This window comes from Phycodurus eques, chromosome 1 (assembly GCF_024500275.1).
Source record: "Phycodurus eques isolate BA_2022a chromosome 1, UOR_Pequ_1.1, whole genome shotgun sequence".
Classification (NCBI taxonomy): domain Eukaryota; kingdom Metazoa; phylum Chordata; class Actinopteri; order Syngnathiformes; family Syngnathidae; genus Phycodurus; species Phycodurus eques.
Window position 1 is genome coordinate 48352636 of NC_084525.1, and position 21068 is coordinate 48373703.

General features: G+C 44.6%; 2 protein-coding genes across 4 annotated transcripts; one reads left to right on the forward strand and one right to left on the reverse strand.

Annotated features, from left to right (window-relative positions):
- The first annotated feature begins 180 nt into the window (after positions 1–180).
- tnnt2a (troponin T type 2a (cardiac)) lies at positions 181–6480 on the forward strand. 3 transcript variants are annotated; one of them, XM_061696836.1, is made up of 14 exons: positions 181–352; positions 465–607; positions 908–964; positions 1516–1578; positions 2792–2821; positions 2963–2984; positions 3116–3179; positions 3519–3635; positions 3704–3781; positions 3946–4056; positions 4134–4243; positions 4359–4449; positions 4914–4954; positions 5123–6480. In XM_061696836.1, the coding sequence occupies exons 2-14, from the start codon at positions 577–579 to the stop codon at positions 5190–5192; spliced, it is 885 nt and encodes a 294-aa protein (XP_061552820.1). In that variant the 5' UTR covers positions 181–352; positions 465–576; the 3' UTR covers positions 5193–6480. The 3 variants fall into 3 exon arrangements, with proteins under 3 accessions (XP_061552820.1, XP_061552828.1, XP_061552838.1); XM_061696844.1 differs by having other exon boundaries at positions 5408–6480; XM_061696854.1 differs by lacking the exons at positions 181–352; positions 465–607; positions 908–964 and having other exon boundaries at positions 1490–1578.
- Positions 6481–6548: 68 nt separating this feature from the next.
- On the reverse strand, positions 6549–19382 carry LOC133412983 (plakophilin-1). Its single transcript, XM_061696824.1, has 15 exons — positions 19157–19382; positions 17456–17568; positions 15408–15575; positions 15167–15324; positions 14922–15063; positions 13553–13760; positions 13311–13479; positions 12357–12474; positions 10915–11079; positions 10656–10832; positions 10202–10355; positions 9920–10106; positions 9300–9384; positions 7488–7598; positions 6549–7365 (listed from the first exon to the last, which is right to left on the reverse strand). Exons 1-14 carry the CDS (start codon positions 19305–19307, stop codon positions 7524–7526), a joined length of 2070 nt encoding a protein of 689 aa, XP_061552808.1. The 5' UTR covers positions 19308–19382; the 3' UTR covers positions 6549–7365; positions 7488–7523.
- Positions 19383–21068: the final 1686 nt, after the last annotated feature.

The window sequence follows — 21068 nt, forward strand, 5'->3', positions numbered from 1 at the left end:
CGATGACGTCAAAATGTTTTTCTCCTTTATTTTTCCATCTCCATGGGAACAACAATTCCCTGCTTTCCACAAAAACACGCCAGCCGACTCTTAACAGCCTCCAGAATTGAAGTTTAATTTTAGACGCAAGCCATCCTCTTATCTCTGCAGATTAGAGTTCTGCGTCTGTTCCGACAGCGGACGGTTGCTATAGAAGGGAGTGGCGCGTGTGCATTTGCACGCTGCCTTATTTGGTTATGCTGATAACGCAAAGTGGCGGCTATCTGGACGGTTATTAATAACGCAATAAAAGTGGATGCGGTCCACCGCTCGGTCAGACGTTTTCTTTGTTCCCCTGCATCGCTGATCACAGGTGGCCTTTGCATGAAGATTGCACGATCGCACTTGAAATTGTGAGCAAACGAAGACATCGCGGATAAACTGAGGGCGTGTTTTTTGGGTTTTTTTTTTTTTTGGTGCTCAAGGTCACCGCCGGTCATGTCGGACAACGAGGAGGCGGTGGAGGAGTATGACGAGTAAGTCGAGTCGTCATAGATTGCAGAGCAGATTTGGAGGTCCGGGTACTCACTGTGATGAATGTGTTTGACTTCTAACAGGGAGGTGGAAGGTAAGAAAAGGCATCACTCACTCATCGCATCCACCCCCCCCCCCCAAAAAAAAAAAGTCTCTTGAAACTGCAGAAGTTGATCAAAGTGCTAAAAATGTTTCTATGTCGAAAATGTTTGTTTTTGTTTTCCATTCAATTCAAAATCCTTCTCTTTCCCCCTTAAATTGTTCAAAAGTGGTGTAGATCACGGATGGATGGGGGGGGGGGGGCGGATATTCTCTCTTGTAAATTGCCTTATTGAGGCTCAGTCGACCATTTTGGAGGAGTCGGTCACATCACGGCAACTTCTTATTTCTCCAGAGGAGGAAGAGGAGGTAGAGGAAGGCCAAGCAGACGAGGAGGAGGAGGAGGAGGAAGGTACGGCTTGGGATTTGTGCTCAAACACGAACTGCATTGAACCTTCTTCGACGTGCTCAACATTTCAGTAATGGCAACAGAAATGTTGAGGGAACGCACGCGCGCACGCGCGCACACTTGTATTTGAGTGTTATGTGCTCGAAATACCAGAGGTGGGGTATCTCATTGCTCTCATCTGTTTTCCAACGAGCTCGGGTGGAGATGAACTGTTTTTTTTGGTTGTTGTTGTTGTTTTTTGTTTTTTTTTGTTGTTCTTCCCGGGCTCCACGCAGAAACCGATAATAAACATTTCGAGGCAACAATTCAGTTCGTTTGCCACCTTGCGAAATGTTCCACATCATATCCGAGGCTCATGACAGATCTCAACGATTCCAACTCGGCGGCGGGCCACTCCGGCCTCCGTGGACGTCCAGTGAGCTTTTTCTGGTCTACCCCATCGTATTCTAACAACTCTCTGACTGCAAAGTTTCTCGCTCATGTGACTTTTTTTTTTTTTTTTTTTTTTTTGGTAATATTTTTATTTTTTTTGTATCTTCTGGGCTCACTCCCAGACAAACCCGCTGGAGAGGAAGAGGAGGAGGAGGAGGAGGACCAGGAGGCCGGCGAAGAGGGAGGTATGAGAGGAGAAACACCAAGGGGCAGCATGAATGTGAACGCGTGAAAAACAAAAGTAACCACGCAAATGTGGATCAGAGACTGCTGAGAAACTCGAGTTATCGGAGTCAGATGTCTCTTAGGCATGCGACAGACTGCTGCTAATTGACGAGCGTGCACGGACACACACACACACACACACACACACACACACACACGTCTTCCAACCCCGAGGCTTGACTTTAGTCACTATTAATCATTCTAATATACTCACCTTTTATCATCCCAGTCATGGATGTTTAAAGAGCCTGTGGCTCCTCCCAAGGGGTGGGGGGGGACAAAGTTCAGGACGATGCATAAGCAAAGATATAAAAGGTATCGCGGGATTCTGAAATGATTCATTCGCAGTGGTCCGCGACAAAAGTTAAAAAAAAAAAAAAAAAAAAAAAAAAAAATATCAACTTAAAAAGGGCGACGCTGCGATGCCAAAAGGCAGATTCAAATGGGAAATTAATATTTACTGCAAAAAGAGGCAGAAAGGTGGTTTTAGTCTGATCTCTGCTCCTTTTCGTTCAAATGTTGTGTTTGCATTTTACGTAATACATTGAATTGAACAAATCAATAATACATTGCACGGTGTGTAGCTCACACGTGAAATGAATAATCAACGACGGCCAACCCTGCGAGCAACTTTGCATTCGTTAGATAAATAAAGCAAATCCGAAATGTGCCAAATTATCCGAATGATAAAAAAACAAAATGTCTCAACTAGTTTATTAGCTGGTTTCCTGTTTAACTAATGTCAACTAGTAACGTGCAGTAAACTTTGATGCTTCATGACTTTGCTCATGTAACAGAAAAACTTATGCACTACGACCATGTTTTTTTTTTTGGGGGGGGGGTTTGAACTACACCAGTAAATAGTCGGCTTCATTTGATTGCTCGATGTGTTGGCCAACAAGCTTGCTCGTCCGGGGGGGGGGGCGGGGGGGGGGGGGGCGGGGGGGGCGTCCCATTCGGGAGATTCCTGATTCCCGACATGTCATTTCCAAGTTGCGTCGTTGATTTGGAGCAAAAATCAGCCGCCTGTCGCAGCGACCTCACAGCAAATGTCCACCGACGCCCTCAACATCTCTTAGAAAGCAGACGAGCAAAGTGCATTTGGCTTACCCGTCATGGTCTGTCCCTCAAAGAGTTCTCGTAAGGCACACATTCCGGCTTTTGTTTTTCCAGATGGCGACGCGGAAGCGGAGGAAGGAGAAGGTAACGATGACCCGGACAATGACCTCACGCTTTTTTTGTCTCTGGGATGAACGCGTCCTGTGAAACACATTCTCAACTTGCCAATGAGCGAGCGCGGGCTTGACTCGCTCTTCTCTTCTTTCCTCGCCTCGACAACAAAAGAGGAAAGCAAACCAAAGTTCAAGTAAGTTCATTTACTTTGCTCTCATGCGGCAATCAATATATATATATATATATATATATATATATATATATATATGGGGTATTGTATGTTCTGTACTATATCCAGTTTCTTCTTTGTCTTATCCACTCCAGGCCGTTTATGATGCCCAACCTCATCCCGCCCAAGATTCCCGATGGGGAGAAGGTTGATTTTGACGTGAGTTGAGGTGCATATATTCCTACTGCCGGGTACCTTTTTATTATTATTATTATTATCATCATCATCATCAGTGATGTAGAATTCCATGATGCTGAAATGTGTTTCTCGTAGTTTGCCCGTGTCATGTGACGAAAGAAGATGTTTTGCAAACTGCGAGAATGATGCAGTGCAGTTGAACAACACTGATGCGCATATTGTTTGTTTCCATGACTTTCATTCAAAAAAAATTAGAAACATAAAACACACTTTCTATTCATGGAACGTTTTCCAAATCAATATCCATTTTTGTACGCACTGTTCCAAATCAAACAAAGGATCCCGTGTTGGCTTTCGCAGGACATCCATCGCAAACGGATGGAGAAAGACCTGATGGAGCTTCAAACGTTGATCGAGGTCCATTTTGAGAGCAGGAAGAAGGAAGAAGACGAGCTCATTCATCTCAAGGAGAGGATAGTGAGTGCTCCAAACGCATGCACGCACATGCAAACACAACGTGGGTTTGAGATCGGTTTGGTGTGCAGGAGAGGCGCCGCTCCGAGCGAGCGGAGCAGCAAAGAATCCGCAGCGAGCGAGAGAAGGAACGACAGAGACGTTTGGAGGTAGAGAACCTACCGAGGATTTCCTCTCTGGCACTACTGCAATGCTCTCGGACGGACCGCCGAAAGTGTCGGACACTACCGAAGCACGCATTTCAGTGGAGCGTATGAGAGCATTTCGGTGTGCGTGAGATGTCATCTTCAATGATGCCACGGGTGACGTTCAGGAGGAGCGCTCTCGCAAAGAGGAGGAGGAGGCCAAGAAAAGAGCGGAAGACGACGCCAAGAAGAAGAAGACGCTGACCAGTCTGCACTTTGGGGGCTACATGCAGAAACTGGTGAGAAAGCGTCGGGGCCTCCCGCTGGAAAAGCCGATCGTTGCCAACCCGACGCGAGCCGTCTTTCCCACCCGCAGACGGAAAAGCGCAGCGGCAAGAAGCAGACGGAGAGGGAGAAAAAGAGGAAGATCCTGAGCGAACGACGGAAATCTCTGGATGTTGACAACCTCGACCAGGAGCAACTCAAGTATGTGGAAAAATACGATTTGCGTGTCAACTACCGGTTCCAGAAAAAAAAAAAAAAAAAAAAAAAAAAAAAAGAACTCGAGCACCGTTTGTTTGTCCCAACCGGTGACGCACAGAGCGAAAGCGAAGCAGCTGTGGGAGTGGATGCAACAGCTGGAAGCCGACAAGTTCGAGCTGCAGCACCAGATCACCAGCAAAAAATATGAGGTGCGTGCGGGCGGGCGGGAGACCTCGTTAAGCGATGCAACAACATTAATCCAATGAGAAGCAAGCAGAGGATGACAAAATAGTCAAAAGTTAAAAAAAAAAAAAAAAATCCAGACTGTGAAACGTAGTTCAAGTACAAATTCATTTTCAATTACAGTCTTCCCTCGCAATATCGCAGTTCACCGATTGCGGATTCTGCGCGTCGCAGATTTAGTTTTTTTTCCATAGACCTATTGCCCGTATTTCCCCACATCGCTGGATTTTGAGTGCGTGCTGTCATTTGTTTGTGGTCAAGTACAATTGTGCACAAACAATTTGAATAAAAAAAAAAAAAATAAATATATGCGGTCACTACTTTAGCAGATTGGAGCTACTGCGGGCGCGGTCCGTAACCCAAAGGAGGGTTTCCCGCCGACTCCTGTGGTTTTGTAAATTGTCATCCTTCGACCTTTTCTCCATTGCAGATCAACGTCCTGAGGAACCGCGTCAGTGACCATCAGAAAACGTACGAATGCACAAAGAATTCCATTTCATATAAACCTGCAACTCATTAGTTGTCATTTTTCTATCATCTTTCTTCAGAAAGATGATTGATGGAATGTCCCTTAACACTGTGACCGAATGATGACCCCCCCCCACCCCCCCTCTTTCTTGTGAATTGTGCATGTCTCAGGCCAACTTTTGGAAATCACGCTTTGGCGATGCTGCTGCTGCTGCAAAAAGAAAAAAAAAGAAGGGAGTAATGGAAAGCGGTCAAACGCATTCCTGCTCTTTTTGCTCCAACTGGACGAGCTGGCTGCATGGTTGGGTGCGGCGCAGCAGTCAAGCGTCCGCACCTCCGGCACAGAATGTTTCACACAGCGGGCCGCTAACAGACTTGTTATTTTTGGAACGGGAGGATGACGAGAACGCCCGCAACAAAAAAGCCGCTCCTAACGGCACTTTGTGTTTTCCGCAGATCCAAGAGGACCAAGAGGGGCCTGAGGAAATAGATGAAATAGATGCCGTCTCGCAGCAATCGACGAAACTCAAACCGACCCTCACTCCCAACCCTCTCTCTATGAAAAATCATATCACTGTCACACACACAACCACAACGCGCTGCATACTACTACTGGATTTATGGATGTAAATGAATGAAAAGCATTTCAAATTTGGCCAATGGTTTTTTTTCTCTCTTTCTTTCTTGACTTTGTGGACCGTCAGACTGCATAAGTTCGGTTCTTGATAGACGGAAAACTGCAAAGCGCAAGCAGTGCAAGAATGAAAACCCTTCCCAAAGCCTAAAGCAAAGGGAAGATGAGACGACATCCTTATGAGAGACAGGCTCCGACATGACCCCGACTCTTAAGTTGCGCCTCGTACTCACGCTCACATGCTGAATTCACATCACGGGACAATGAGACAAAGCAGACGCGGGCGAACACATCAAATGCTGCGGTGTTGTGATGGAACCGCAATTACATTTCCAAGCGGCTACTTGAGTGCATCCCATAAGGTCCATTTGTCATGCACGGAACAGAGGCTAGGACCCAAAAATGCAAGACTCCAAAACAAATGGACAGTTTCCAAAAAGAGAGGTTTCATAGATGGAATTCTACTATTATACCAAACCATTCCCAACTAGTTCAGATCCGGACGCTGAGTATTTGCTTGTAGTAAGAGGTTTGACAATGCATTGTTGTATCGTTTGCCGTGCAAAACCTTGCATAGAATACAGTTCTATGGAAGGTTTAAGCGCAGTTATTCTGTGACTGAGTGACAGTAAATGCTGGGAATTATATGGCTCAAATTATATACACGTTGCCAGAAAACTTCAAAAGTTTTTTCTTTTTTCTTTAGTGGATTCACAGTCACGCAGGTCATAGTAAGCCGCAAAAGTAGAATTGACATAACGGACTCTTCCTGCTTGTCGTTTTGTCTTTTTTTTCCTCCCCCGAAAATGATCATCAATGGCTTTGGCAATGTTGATGATGCTATCAGCCACGTTATCAATTTGCTCCATTTTTCTTCCATTGGTTTGCTCAAATTCATTGATTGAAAAAAAAAATGCATAGGTTGGGTACAATACAAAATAATGACCCAAAAACAGCTTTTTTTTTTTTTTTAATTCCTCAATTTATTCATAAAACAGACAATGTTAAAAAAACCAACAAACAAAACAAAGTGTAACTTAAAATATCAATCATTTGACTTTGCCTGTTTGTAACATGAACAGAAAAGGAACATTTCAAGTTAATTGTACATATTGGTAAATATACTGTCATGGTGAGTTTAATGAGTTGCTAGTAGTGGGTTAATATAGCAAATGTGTGCTATTTAATGTTTCACAAATTACCACTGAGTTTAAATAGGGATGGTTCAAGGAGATAGCAGTGTCTCCTCCTGATTGAAAGGCTCATGCTAAGCTAGGCTAACTGTGTTACGTGGCATAGGTTCTCCTCTAATATCGTCAAAAGCAATTTCCCCGTAACTTAATGTTGAGCAATATTCATCAAAGTTGTTGTTGAGGGAGAGAAAGAGAGATTAAATGAACAACACAAAAGACATTCCCATTTTTCTCTCTTTCATTCACATACATCGTCGTCTCCTGTGTCCTCGAGGCCATAAGAAAGATGTATCTATCCTCCTTTATTTTCGTACTCAGTTGAGGCCATTAAAAAAAATGATAATAAAATAAAAAAAACACACTCATGTTAACCAAACGAAAAACACACTTGCCCATTTATACTATATTTGTACACAATCGCAAACCGATCCGCAGGATTCTTGACGATGTTAAAAGCTTTTTTTCTTCTTCTTCTTCTTCCTACACAGTACAGCAATGATAAGATTTTGAATAGCTAAAGCTGGTAATTTTACCCTCCGTGTTGCAAGGGTGCGGCCGCAACACTGTCTTAACATGCCGATTCCCACCTGGACGCACACACAAACGTGCATGAAAAGAGGCAAGAGACAAAAGGAGAAAACGTTTTAATCCCGCTCTTGTGCATTTACCAGCTCCGATTGTGAACATGCAAGCATTCCGGGGAATATACCTCTGGGCAAACGCGCCGTCGCTCCCTGGGCTTCCGTCACTCGATAATCTGCACGGACCTGTACGCCGCCGTGGTGCTGTCGTTGATGAATAACGACTTGCTCATTCCTAGCTGCGGATCAAACGGTTCAAAAAAGAAGAGCTGTTAGAGAATTGCAGATTGCTTGCAATGCGCCTCTGATGGACAAGTTGCTTTTCCACCTATGCCATCGCATGTGTAAAATATAAAATCATTTTTTTCTTTTTTTTTCTAAAAATTGATTGTACATTCCTCCCCCAAAAACTATTAAGTGATCAAATTTAGTGTTGTAGTAATACACGAATAAGGAATGCCACCCACCTAGCAGCCGTGCTAATGCTAGCTTAGTGTCACTACCGCCGCTATTTTATTGACACTATGGTATACATCTTTCTTCGTTCTCTGTGACTATATATCACGACTACATACTTTCATAATTGCATCCCATCACGAATGTTTGTAAATCGTTCGCGAGAGGCGTGGCTTTGGTCAGAGATTTAAGGTGGTGGCGGATTAGCGAAGTGAGGCTACATTCAAATCTTGCTAGCAGTTTTAACACCGCAAAGGTGCCGTTTAACACTGTGCTTAAATATAGGAAGAATACTTTGAAAAAAAAAAAACAAATCAAAAATACTTTGATCATGATTCAATACAAATGTACTAAAATTTCTAATACAACTGAACTGTGCTTCGTGATTCTTTAGCAAACCACTCGTGGTACCAGTAGCATACAGTACTTTGAGAATCACTGCAATATTACATTTTGCCGCCTTCTTCAATTGAGATGTGAACTTTGCAGTGGGTGCTCGAACATATACGTGTCATTAAGTATGCCATACTTCTCCCTATGCCAAGTAGCAGACTGTGCGAGTCTTCTTGACAGCAACACTGCACAATCTCAGTGTCCTGACCTTTTTGTAATCTCTCAATTTCCCTCCATTACTCCTCCCACAAAAGACAGTGAGTGCTGAGAACCAGTCTGCCAGGATTCCAACCAGACTGTTTCTGTATTCACTCAACAACTTGGGTGGGGCTCGCCAGAGAAAGTGAATGTTCAGCCGAAGTAATAAAACACAAGCGAATACAAATGGCCGGCCATGTCGTATGTGTGCGTGTCTGTGGAGCCAAAAAGAATTACCGTAACTTAAGGTATCATACGCACCCCCAAAGTTGACCTCGAAATTCAGTTATTTATTTTTTTTTTTTTTTTGAGGTTTAAGATGTGTACAATTCTTTTAAGAAAACACAAAGGACCAGGCAAAACACATTTAATTGTATTTCAATGGGATTCAAATGAAACTGTCAAGCATTTCAGAAAAGCATTATCATTAAACAAAAGATAACCATAAAGAAATAAATGATGGTTGTTGTTCAGTCATCAGTCTTATTTAAAAAAAACAACAATAATATTTCACAAATTCTGCCTGGGTATGTAAACTTATGAGCACAATTGTACATATACGCAGTCATATGTACCCCTGTCATATTGGAGTAAAAGTGTAGTCTACACCTTTTTCATAACCTCTAGGTGGCATACTAGAATGAAAGTTTACAACTTTTTCATTGCCTCTTGGGGGCGGTGGCATAGTGGAATGAAAGCGTACAGCCTTTCATAACCTCTAGATGGCGGCATACATTTATAACATGGGAACGTCTTTTTCATTTTCTCCTATACCCATGTATAATGCGCACTATTGACTTTTGACAATTTTTTGGGGTAAAAAAAAAATGCGCGTTATACACGAGAAATTACGGTAAGTGTGCATGTTACGTTGCACTGTTTTCGTCATTTACCTTTTTCAAAATGCTTTGCAAGTTCTTGTCGTTCCATAAATGGTAGAGCAGCACAGACGCTGCTTTGCTGCCTTTGGGAAAAGCGCTGGAAAGAAAAGTAAAAAAAAAAAAAAAAAACAACTATATATGTTTGCCATATTGTAACACTGCATTTCATATACAGTAATACCTGTGGCTAAAAAGCAAAGCATGGCGAGTCTCTGTCGTTGAAATGCACAAGTACAGTTAATGAATGGGACAATCATTGCCCTGGTCAAATATCCACACTCTCCTTTATTTCTCTCTTTCCTCTTTTTTTGTAAAATAGAATAGAACTTTATTGTCACTGTCACGTTTTTTTTTTAATATAGCTGCAATAAAGCGGCCAGGCAATTGCGCTTCTTCCTTGGCAACGGTGCCATGTAATATGCCTCAAAATGTCACAACTCCAAGGGTTGCAGTTTTTCAGTTTTAGCGACTTGGTATTAATGCGACGCTCAATCGGCCGGTGTGCAGCTGTGAGTCACTGACTGTCATTTGTTCGCAATTTGTCCAGTTCAGCAGCGTCGTTGCGTGTGCGGCGGGCCTCAAGGCTTATGTTGCGAATACCACTGACACCGTTTTGAATAGTTGAAACTCACCCATTCCTGCTGAGGTCAGCCAGTGATGAAACCAAATCGCTATCGAGAAACTTCCTGTTGGCCTCCGTGTCCGCCATCATCAGATTCCGCACTGTGTTGCAAGCCGTCGCTACGCTTTCGTCGGAGTTGCCCAGTTCTCGGGGGCCAGCAGAGAGGAGGCCGGTGAGCTCCGGCAAAACCTGCTTTGCTACAGAAAAGACAAAAGGAGACACTCAAGACACCCTGGAAACGCGAGGACTGGAGACGACGCGTGGCTGCGCGTGGACATCTGATGCTTCTCACCCATGGAGGCTTGCAGGCTGCTGGTTCGGCCGATGTTACCCAGCAGGGAGACGGCAGCTTTCTGCAGGCTTTGCTTAGGCGACCTCAACAGAGGCGTAATGTGCAGCAGAGCCCCCAACTTCTGGACCAGAATCTGGCTCATGGCGCTAGAACCCTGGAACAGAAACAATTCATTAGCTTTTCCTTGTTGGAATTTAACATGAGTTCGAATGTGATTGATTAATTCTATTTCAGTTGTTGATTTTTACTAGCTATCTCGAAAAGATAAAAAAAAAAAAAAAAATAATAATGTGTGTTGTACAGGTTATAGGTCCCTTTAATAACGGAAAGCAGTTTTGAAAGTATTTATCTTGGTCTCATTTTTTTTTTTTTTTATATGACAAAAACCTGGCATTTGAACAAGGGTGTGTAGACTTTTCTTATCCACTGTGTTCCAAATTTTCCATCCACTCACCAATTCTTTGCTGGCAGTCAGGTTCTGCAGTGCACCGCAGCACGCCTCCAAGGTGCCGTCTTTCTGGGACGAGCTCAGCAGCGACAAGTAGGTCTGCATGGCTTTGGGGTGGCACAACCACTTGGCACCTTTTGGGTCACCTTCGTCCAACATGGCTTGAACAGTGTCAAATGAAAACTGAAGAGAAAAGCAGAAGGAAGTGGTCACCTCGGACAAAAAAGCTGCACAGGGGGGGGGGGGGGGGGGGGGTGCTATTTACCTGCTTTGGAACCTTGCCACTCTTGGGGCTGAAGCAGCCAACCGTGGGGCTTTTCCTGCCCGATTGGCTCTCCGTTAAAGGGACGAGGTCAGCAAAGCACTTGGGGGACTCGGCCTCCAGCTGGTAGGTCAAGTTATGGAGGATGCAGGCACAGTTCTCCACAGACTGCATCAAGGACGCAGAGATAGAATTCAAGTAGCGTTGAATTGAAAATGAATTAAAAATTAAAAACGGGCGCAGCTTAATGAATTTGAACATTGTGGAAATTGCAATTGATTTTGATAGTTGGTTTCACTTTTTGCATTGAACTGCTGACATACATGACATTTTGTACGATATTCTGATTTATTGACATGCACCTGTATATATTAAAGCAGGGATTCTTAACTGGTGGGTCCCGTACGCATTTTGTGTGGGTCGCAGACAGCTAGTTGAAACTAATACAGCGCAGCTCAGCCTTTGGCTAGCGGATGTCATGGCAAGCAATATGCCTTTGGCAGTACCTACTGTATGTTTTCAGGGGCTATTTTAAACCGCAAAAAAAAAAAAAAAAAAAAAAAAATACACTCTTTATTTTTCTTAACGTCTCTGAAAGCGGGTTGCGACTTTGCAACAATAGGAAAATAGGGGTCTCGGGGTGACAACAGTTGAGAACCATTGCATTAAAGAAGTCCTTCGGGTATGAAGAAAGATTTAACACAAGCCGTCTTTCCTTAAGGAGGTCTTACTGCACGCATCTCAAGAGAAACAAACGAATACTCACGACTGTGTACTGTTGCCAAAGGCGAGATTGACAGGAAAAGCCAGTGCAAGCCATTTAAAAGAAGCTTTATGTGCGTGCAAATGATCTGGAGCGTGCACTCATTTTATAAACTGTGAGAGTCTCATGAGACTTGGGCGTTAACCTTGCGCAGTTCGCAGCACCAAAAATTCCAGTCAGGCGGCCAAACGATGCTAATGATGTAACATGATCCAGAATTTTTTTTATTTAATTAAGGGTGTTCCAAAAGTCACTTTAGACCTCTCATTCTATTTGGTTTCAGGTATCATTTGGACAAATGTGAGGGCATCAGCATTTGACAGCTTAGTCTCTGCAGTTTTTGTCAGCAAACGATTGCCTTGCCCAACAACAATTGACGTTAGAGCGACATAGCAAAATTGCCGCCTGGCGTCACGTTTTTCTCTCCGTCTCTGATTGCGGTTCAGCGTGAGTTTGAGAAGCTTTACGGTGGTCACTCGCTCCGTCGCGTATGACAATTTAGGCTTTTTCCATGGCAAGTTTCTCGAAACGGTGACGACCGTCGAGCCAGCTGCTAATTTGACGTGCGTGAACGAGTGCCGACTACGCACAAACGAATGACTTTTCTGACCGCTGACCAGCACCCATTGTTGCGCTGCGAAACAACTCCCTGCAGGCCTATCAGAAAATGCGGCGTGGTAACCTTGTCATCGGGGTTGTCGTCGGCAACACAGGACTGCAGGTAGCACATCAGGGAGTCGATCAGTCCGCGGCAGTCTCGCATTGCCATCCGCTCCCTGAGCTGAGCACAGCTCAGGTTGCTGCAAACGGTCCAATTTTGGCTTAGTCAGGAGGTTTACATTTTTTTATGATGAAGTCACAAATGGCCTTCGAGCTTTAATTCGAGAGCCTTGATATGCAGCTTAAGGTCCATGTACTAGTACGCTCTCTGCGCACGAGTGGAACAAGTGTCTTCCTACTAAGTTTTTTTTTTTGTTTTCTTCATCAGCAGTAGAACATTTCTGCACACTAGTAGGAGCACTTTGGCATACTAGTTCACAACTACATGTTACTAGTGAGGCAAAAGTACTCGTGGGCATTTTGGTGCTACTAGTAGGGTCCAGGAGGCCACTATCACATGACAAATACGTACGAGTTGGGCATTGTAGTGTTACTAGTGCAGCACAGTAGTTTAATGGTAAAGTTTAATTGCATACTAGTAGGCAAAAGGTGATACAAGTACTGGAAGAAATTACACTGTTGAAGGCACAGTCGCTCTACTAGTGCATCATAGTCTTTCCACTAGTGCGCCGAATTGTCTAGTAAGGACAAAGATTAAATCTAGTCATTTTACTAGTGCACTGAATTGTTCTACTAGTGAGGACAAAGAGTGCACTAGTTTCCAGTTACTAGTGCAGCACAGTAGTTTACTAGTCAAGTTTAATTGCATACTGGTCAGCCAAAAGTGGTACTAGCAGTGGAAAAAAATGACACAGTGTGCTAGAGACAGTCTTTCTACTAGTACATCCTAGTCATTCTGCTAGTGCACTCAATTGCGCTACTGAGAAACAGGGTGCACTAGTACACGGCCCTTGAGCTGGATATGAAGCACAACGCTCGAAATTTGTCTTTCCCTGACATCCGAGTGTGCGCTCACCGCAGACAGCCCGTGGTGTTGTAGAAGACCTCAGGGTGGATGTTGTTGGTGGCGCTGTCGTCCGACCAGCGCGTGAACGGCACCGCCACGTTCTCCGTCAGGGCGGGCAGCGCCGTGGCTATGAGTTCTCCCTTCAGCTCGTCGGCGGACGACAAGTTCCACAGCAGGCCTGCGCTCGTCAAAGGAAACACTCGGTCCCTCTTGCCCAAAAATGATATTTTGCATCGGTTGCAAGAGCGCACCTGTGATCTGTTTCTGGGTCTCGCTACATTCTGTCTCCTTTAGTAACTGCAGCGCCTTCGCGATGCCGCCACAGTGCTGGACCTGCAGCTTATTCTTGTGGTTCTTGAAGACCAGGTTCCTCAAGGCCCCGGCGGCGGCCTGGCTCACAGCCGGACTCGGGCTGCGCAGCAGGGACACAAGAGTCGGGATCCCCTCGAGCTGGAGAACCTGATAGAGAAACACTTGCGTTAGCGCACGGACGCAGACAACAACAATCCAATCCAACGCGTGATTGAGTCCTTTTGATCGTGTAAACATCCAATAAAACTCTCTCTTTGTGGTTTCTGGCATTTCAAAAAGGTCGACATGTGTTGGAAAAGACTACGGCTCGTCCTCGGCGATGCCGGCTTGCAGCTGCCTCTCAAACGCTGCGTTTGAAGACGCAACGCCGACATAAATTCCTTGCGCGTGCTGAAATAATCTATTTGTATCTCAACTTCCCAGTATTTTGTGTGCTCCAGTTGAAACGGCAGACGCAATCCGGCGCATGCCCGGTTAGTAGATCGGTTAGTAGATTGCGTTTAATTCCCACGTACAAAACGTGTCGAGAACAAAGTTTTTCCACTTGCAAAAAAATTCCTGATGCTTTACTGATGCTGAAAAACTAGTTCACCCTTTTGTGACCTTGCGGCTGGATTATTATGAAACGAGTAAGTAAGTAATTCTGTAAAGACCAGCTGGTCCCAAAAGTCACTGGGCGAGTTCTAACTCAAACCAGGAGAAGAGATCCTAATTTTGTACTAGCTTCTATGCATTGACTACCAAACACTTCATGGCCAGGAGGTAGAGTCTTTAGCTATCAGGTTCCTCTTCAATGGAACCATTTTCTTGACATAGTCCTACTATTCAGGACATAAACATAAAACTTTCCTTTATGATGAAGATTAAGGTCCGGGATGACTTAGGCTTGTCCTGGCTCATCCCTTGGTTCTGCTGCCGTAGCTCTAGACTGCTGCAGGATCTTATTGGATCTCAGTGAGGCCAGGAACGGCGGTGTTGGGAGCGGACCAGTATCGTCAGTCTTGCCTCATCGTGGGCCTCTTACCGTTGTCGATACGGCTGTCGTCGTGCCCATTGTTCTCTTGTCCCGCTTTCCTGTTTCTGCTCTATCGACCATCTCTCCCTCCGCTCTGTCTTTCCATCTCAAAGCAACTGACAGAGGCAGACGGTCGGCCCACGGAGCCTGGCTTCTGTTCGAGGTTTCTACCTTAGATGTTAATTAAGAAACGAACTTGACAAGACCTTCCTGATTTTAACGCAGATGTACTGATTTATAATGGTAACCTTGAACACGTTCATCTGGTAATAGAGTCTGCTATGTGCACTGACCTCTTGTTTGGCACGATCGTCTTTAAAAGTGGTTTGCTGAATGATGGTGGCACCACACTGCTGGAACTTCTCCTCAGGGTGAGACAAGAACTCCACAGCTTCCTTGATGGTCAAATCCGAGACGTTCAGGGAACTGTTGACGCTGCGGACGAACACATTTTTTTGGGTTTAGTGAAGCGCAATGCATTTCTTCTTCTGCTGCGAACAACAACAACAAAAAACATGTCAACAAGAAGCAAACTCACGCCGATTGTTGTTCAATCTTGGACGTTTTGATGGCCTGAAACTGGTCGGGAGGCGCTTCCAAAAAACCCTGTCGGCCCCCGCCTTTGTGGATGCCATTGCTCGCGGAGTGTGTGCTGAGTCTCTTCACGTGACTCTGGCTGCTCTGCCCTTTGACTCTCTAGCAAATAACACTCGCATAAATAAGTACTGGGATGAATGATGAAAACACGTCAGCAAGTCGCCACAAGAAGAAGTGATCACCCTGATGCTTGCAGGAGCCAAAGCAGGATCACTGCGGCTGGGTTTCATCCCGATGGGACTTTGAGGCCAGTTGGAAGCGCTGATTTGTTGATCCCATCCACCGGAGGAGCTGTGGTGTCTTACTCCCAGGCCTTTGGTGGACAGGGACCGACTCCTTTGGGAATATTGCTACAAAATGAAAACATTTATTTGAATTAACAGCCACATGAAAAAGTCCTTATCTGCTGGATTACCGTGTAAATCCCTCATACAAAGGTTGCATGCCTTCGCTTTTCTTTTCCTCTCCGGTTTACGTTGAGGGCGGCAGAAAGCACCGAACAATCGCACACAGACCAGGAGCAGGTAACGTAATATGTGCAAACTGGAGACTCACAACCAGAGCGGCTAAACACAGAAGCGCTTTGTGTGCATGCGAGCTCAAGCCCAGTTCAGTCCCGGTGCAATGAAACAGCTTGATCTCTTCTGCTGCGTCGTCAAGTTTATTTTGCCCGGGAGCGCCTTACCGCGATTGACTTCTCGGTAAAACGCAAAACATAATTAATCACTGCGGATGATTAATATGACTTTTACCTGAATGGCATAGCCTACTGTTATTTGGATAGATTTTTTTTTGCCCACCGGCTTCAAAGTTCTACATGCGTCAACAGTGTTACCCGAAGCATGGATTGTTTTTATCTATGGAGACAGTGATGCTTTATTTTAAAAGACAATGTTATTTTATCTAATCACAGGCCTACAATCAGTCGAAGATCACCACTTTATTTGCAGTTAGTGAGTACAATAATAGAATTAAAAAGGAGCAATTCAATGGTGACCGGGAAGTGCATCTGGGGTTTTAAATTGTATTTATTATTATTACAATTTTTTTTTTACATTTGCTTTGATTACGGTCGATAATTCATCATAACCTGTGGTAAAATTGACACAGATTGCTTGTGACAATTGCCCAAACATGAACTCGGTATTGTAATTGTCTGGGGGTGTTGTTTCATTCAAGCTTTTCCTGCTCCTTGTGTTCGACAGCAACAAATGGTATTTAATGACTGATTATGTAAAAACATGTAAATTATGTCATATGTAATCATAATAATTACCAGTGGATTTCTCTGACGCATCCAGCAGCATAACAAAAGTTGCATACCCTCAGCCCGTCACATTCACAAGGCATGACTAATTGTTTGGCTCGGTAAGCTCTCCCCGTGTTTGCTTGGCCGATCGATAGGCAGTCACATCACTTAACGTTTAACTACGACTGTTTGCTCGGTTATCCTGAAACTTCACTGTCAAACTAAACAAAAACAACTGTACATAACTAAATAAAAGAATTTGACATTGCATGTATTTATTTATTTATTTATTTTTTTATAAAACAACCTCAATCACTTAGAATGTCTGCTGGCTTAATTGCTAAGGCATAACGCAAAATGCCAGTGCTCATGAATAGCATTTATGTTGCGGCGTTATAACGCTTCAAGCGCCGGTTATTTTGGGGCGGCAATATAACAATACTCACGGCCATATGTTCTTTGTCCTCTGCGAAAAATTACTCGTATTACTGCAGCTTGCTGAGTCACTTAGTTGTGAACCTCGTCTTCGTTTGCGTCTGTATGACTGTACTGTACTGCTCCCCGGTGGCCAAAGCACGCACACAAGAAGAAGCGCGAGGACTGGAACGGATTCTTACACTTTCCATTCATTCCAGTAGGGGAAAATATTTTCAGATACAAGTGTTTTGAGTTTGAGCGTGGTCGCACAATAAATTTAACTCGTAAGTCAAGGCCGTTATATAGTTACATGAGTTGGGACCTAGATGTAGCGGTCCACCCTGCATTATTCGACAGCCAATCACAGGGCACATACAGACAAACAGCCATTCACGCCAAGTTTGAGTTTTCCATGCATGCATGCCACATTCACGATTCATGACAGACGTGTGGCAATGTTCTAAAACAAATGACAAAATAAAACGCTTCAGAATCAGCGGATTTGGCTCTCTTCAAGCGCACTCGCAGAAAGCGACGGGAGTGTTACGCAAGAGAAACAAATACCGCTTTGTTGTACGCCGCCGACTTGGAGACGCCGAAGGTGCCGTTGGCTTTGCTCGGCAAAAACTGGAACGTTCCAAACTCGTCCAGCGGTGACAAAGGCGGCAAAGTTGGCCCTGCGGAAGGACGACACTTATGAGGGTGGGGCGGCGGAGAAAATAAAACAGTAACACACGAAAGCACCGCGCAAGCACAGGGCGCCATGCCAAAGGGACGATTGTCAAACATGTTTGTCTGGATTCACAGACGGAATCAAAACATGGCGAGGCCTCTTAATGAACATCACATACGCATGACAGAAATACTTTTAACTGGGGGGGTGTTAGTCTTCACGTTTCCACCGTGTTCAAGTATGTTTTTGCCGTCACTCTTCCTTCTATTTGCACGTTCAAAATCAACAACATGAGTCATAGCAACATTATAAGTTCTCCCAAACTAAAACTATAGCGATAAGTCAGTAACAGCAGGAAGAATATATTCAATTGATTTACTCTTAAAATGATCATATATATTTTTTTTGGGGGGGGGGTGTTTAACCACAATAAAACAGCTTCTACTGAATAAACCAGTAATGTAGTGGGGTATCAAACAAGCTTGACTGTAAGAGAGGGGTTATTCTTTTCTTTCTGTACTCGCTTATTTTTCCGGAAAAAAACCAACAACAACAAAAACCCCAAGGGTGCACGCTTTGAAACACGACATGCATGATGACATAACAATACAACCGAGCTGAGTTTGGAACTCGCTCGCCCTACTTTTGTTTTCTTGATCAAGTCTAACATCGAGATGCGTGCCATAGTTTGAGGATGGGCTGTTTGGCACGAGGCCTGACGTGACTTTACCAACTGCGTACGACATTTCGCACTCGGACAAAGTGTCAGCAAATCATGACATGGGAATGTGTAGAACTCATCTGACAGCCACTAGCGTTCTATACCAAGATTCGCAATTTTGCTGAACGTTTCTTCGTGTGATTTGCTTCTTGCGCTTTTTGTGTGCGTGAGCACTCAAGCCTAAAAAGGCCTCTGTGTGCGAGGAGTCTAAAGCCTCTGGGTCACATTCCTTTCTTGGAGTCAGCGAAACATCCCTGCAGGGAAAGTCGGACAAAGTGCTTGAGCGGATGCGGCCGTGCATCTCCCGCACACTGCACTGCTGTCACTTTATGCATATGAGCAAGACTATACCTGAGAATTTCTCATTTAAATTTTTTCGAATTTTTTTTTTTTTTAACATATTCCAAGCATCCCCCAAAAATTTGGCTGTCACTATTTTCCATGACTTCTGATGTCAAACACAATTCATTGTTGAAAACTATATAATCAGTTATAATTAGAAATGCGTAGGCAATTGTGTTCCCGTAATTGTACGACGACGTGATACATTTCATGATTAACAGTCACAATATGAATCATAATGGCCCCGCCGTGAAAATGAATTCGATTCCCACCAACTCGAAATGAAATAAAACAATAATCTAAAAGTGTCAGATGTGCTACACCCACAAAAACGGAAGGTTCTACACGGTACTCAAATGGTTCCGTGGCTTGTATGCACCGCTTTTGGGGTACTACTGTATTTCGCACCATATTTTGATGGATGCTCTATTAATAAATATTCGTATTTTGCACCCAATGTGGTGCTAAAATAGATGGAAACATTTTACTGTGTAGAAGTTCCAAACTAGTGGAGAAGTGCCGTTCTTGCCGTGTTTGGACTTGCTCCTCTTGATGGTCTGCACTTGATCCAGCACCCGGTGCGCCCCCGTGTGCAGCCTGGCGTCGGAGGGCAGAGCCAGCGAGGTGTCCTCCGGGCTGCCCACAGTCACGGCCGAACGCAGCGGCTCGGCGAGCATCATCGTCGGCTCCTGCTCGCTGCTCGCTCGGTCGAAGGGAACGCTCGTCGTCCGGACGTGCGCGAGTGGGGAAAAACAGCAGAGGCGGGGTCCGGACCCGTCGCCCAGCTCCGCCCTCCGCCTCGTGCGCCGCGCCCAGCCGAGGTGGGACCGCCGATGACGGTTCGCACAGTGACGACTGCAAACGTGTACGCGAGTGCACGTCGGCGTACTTCGGTTTGAGGTGTGATAGAATAAGTGACTCCCGCCATAAGTGAACATCCACGATGTAGAAATAATGTTTGGGTAAAAAAAAATAATGGGGGGAGAGGGAGGAAGAAAAAAAAAAAAAAAAAAAAAAGTGTTTTTTTTTTTTTTTAACTTGGTCTTCAAACACACTTTTAAAACAATACACGCGCATTTAAACATATTGAGAGAGAGTAAGAGCAAGAGCAATGGGTAAGAAAAATGGCGAAAATATCAAAATAAATCATTTTAAAAAATTTATTTGCACCCCGGAGAGACTACCTGTACTATCAATTGCCTTAAATTGCTTGTTAAAAACAAAAAAAATGTGCAATAATGAAAAACAATATTATATATATATATATCAGGGGTTTACTGTAAGAGGAGTATATTTCATTATGATGTGTGATATAATAATAGTAAAGGAGTCAATACTGATATACAGGGACAGTCGAAACAAAGGTCAAACTGACCCAGGAATGTGATTGCAATGAGGGGGTGGGGGTGGGGCGGCCCTCCCGTGCTGGTCCAGTCGACGGCAAAAGTGGCAACAGCAAAGCTGACGACGGTTCTAGCAAGCCAAACAATACGCTGGTGGCGGACGTTTTGAGGCCTGAAAAGCAGCCGAAGAACTTGAGAATGGCGAATAATTAAAGAGGACGATGTGGTCGAGGGGACTTTTTGCTCATATCGGGGCCTGGCTTGACCAAATCGTGTCTCTGAACAGTCCGGATTTTCTATCGGTTTGACTACAGATGCTCACACAATTTAGTAGCGGGTGATGTTGACTTATATATTTGAAGACAAAGGGCCGAAAATGTTCCCGAGAAAGGTTGTCAGAAAGTACGCGGGGTGTTTTTAGAGCACGTCCTTCTATAGCAGCCCTCAATGGCGAAAGACAAGCCCGTCCTTGGCCAGTAGGATTCGCTCCTTTCCTATACGCGAGACTTCCGATTTGGTTTCTTCGAGGACTTTGGGTTCACCGACGCTGCCGTTCCATTAGCTCCGACTATTGGGGGTCCAATTAGGAACCTCTTCCTCAGTTGGACGAGACCTGAAGTCGGACGAGGTTTTCTAGCCGCTGTGAAAATGGAGATGCTGTCATTTGGCCTTCAGGGCGACTCCTCACATTCCCTTGAAATTGCCGGTCCATAATTGTGACGCTGAACATTTTTCTGCTTGCCGCTCCATGCCCCTTTTTGAGTGAAACTCTCGCAGGTAGACAGACGTGAGGTGACTCACTTCGAAGCTCGTTTTCTGCATTCCACCTCTCGAAAAACACATTTTGTGTCCGAACTGTAACGCCTCCATGTGCAGCTCTATGAGAAACCATGATAATATTCGGACGATAAGAAGCAAGCGTTACTTGTTTGGGTTGGGCTTCGGTTACGTTCGGATCTTGTGAGAATGAAACACCAGACAACAATTGTGAGTTTAGGTTGACCTTCGGTGTTGTGACGGGACATCGTGACTCACTGCTTTGAGTTTCTTCTCCACCCATTTTCTTTCTTCTTTCTGCTGGCTTAGATTGTAAACTAA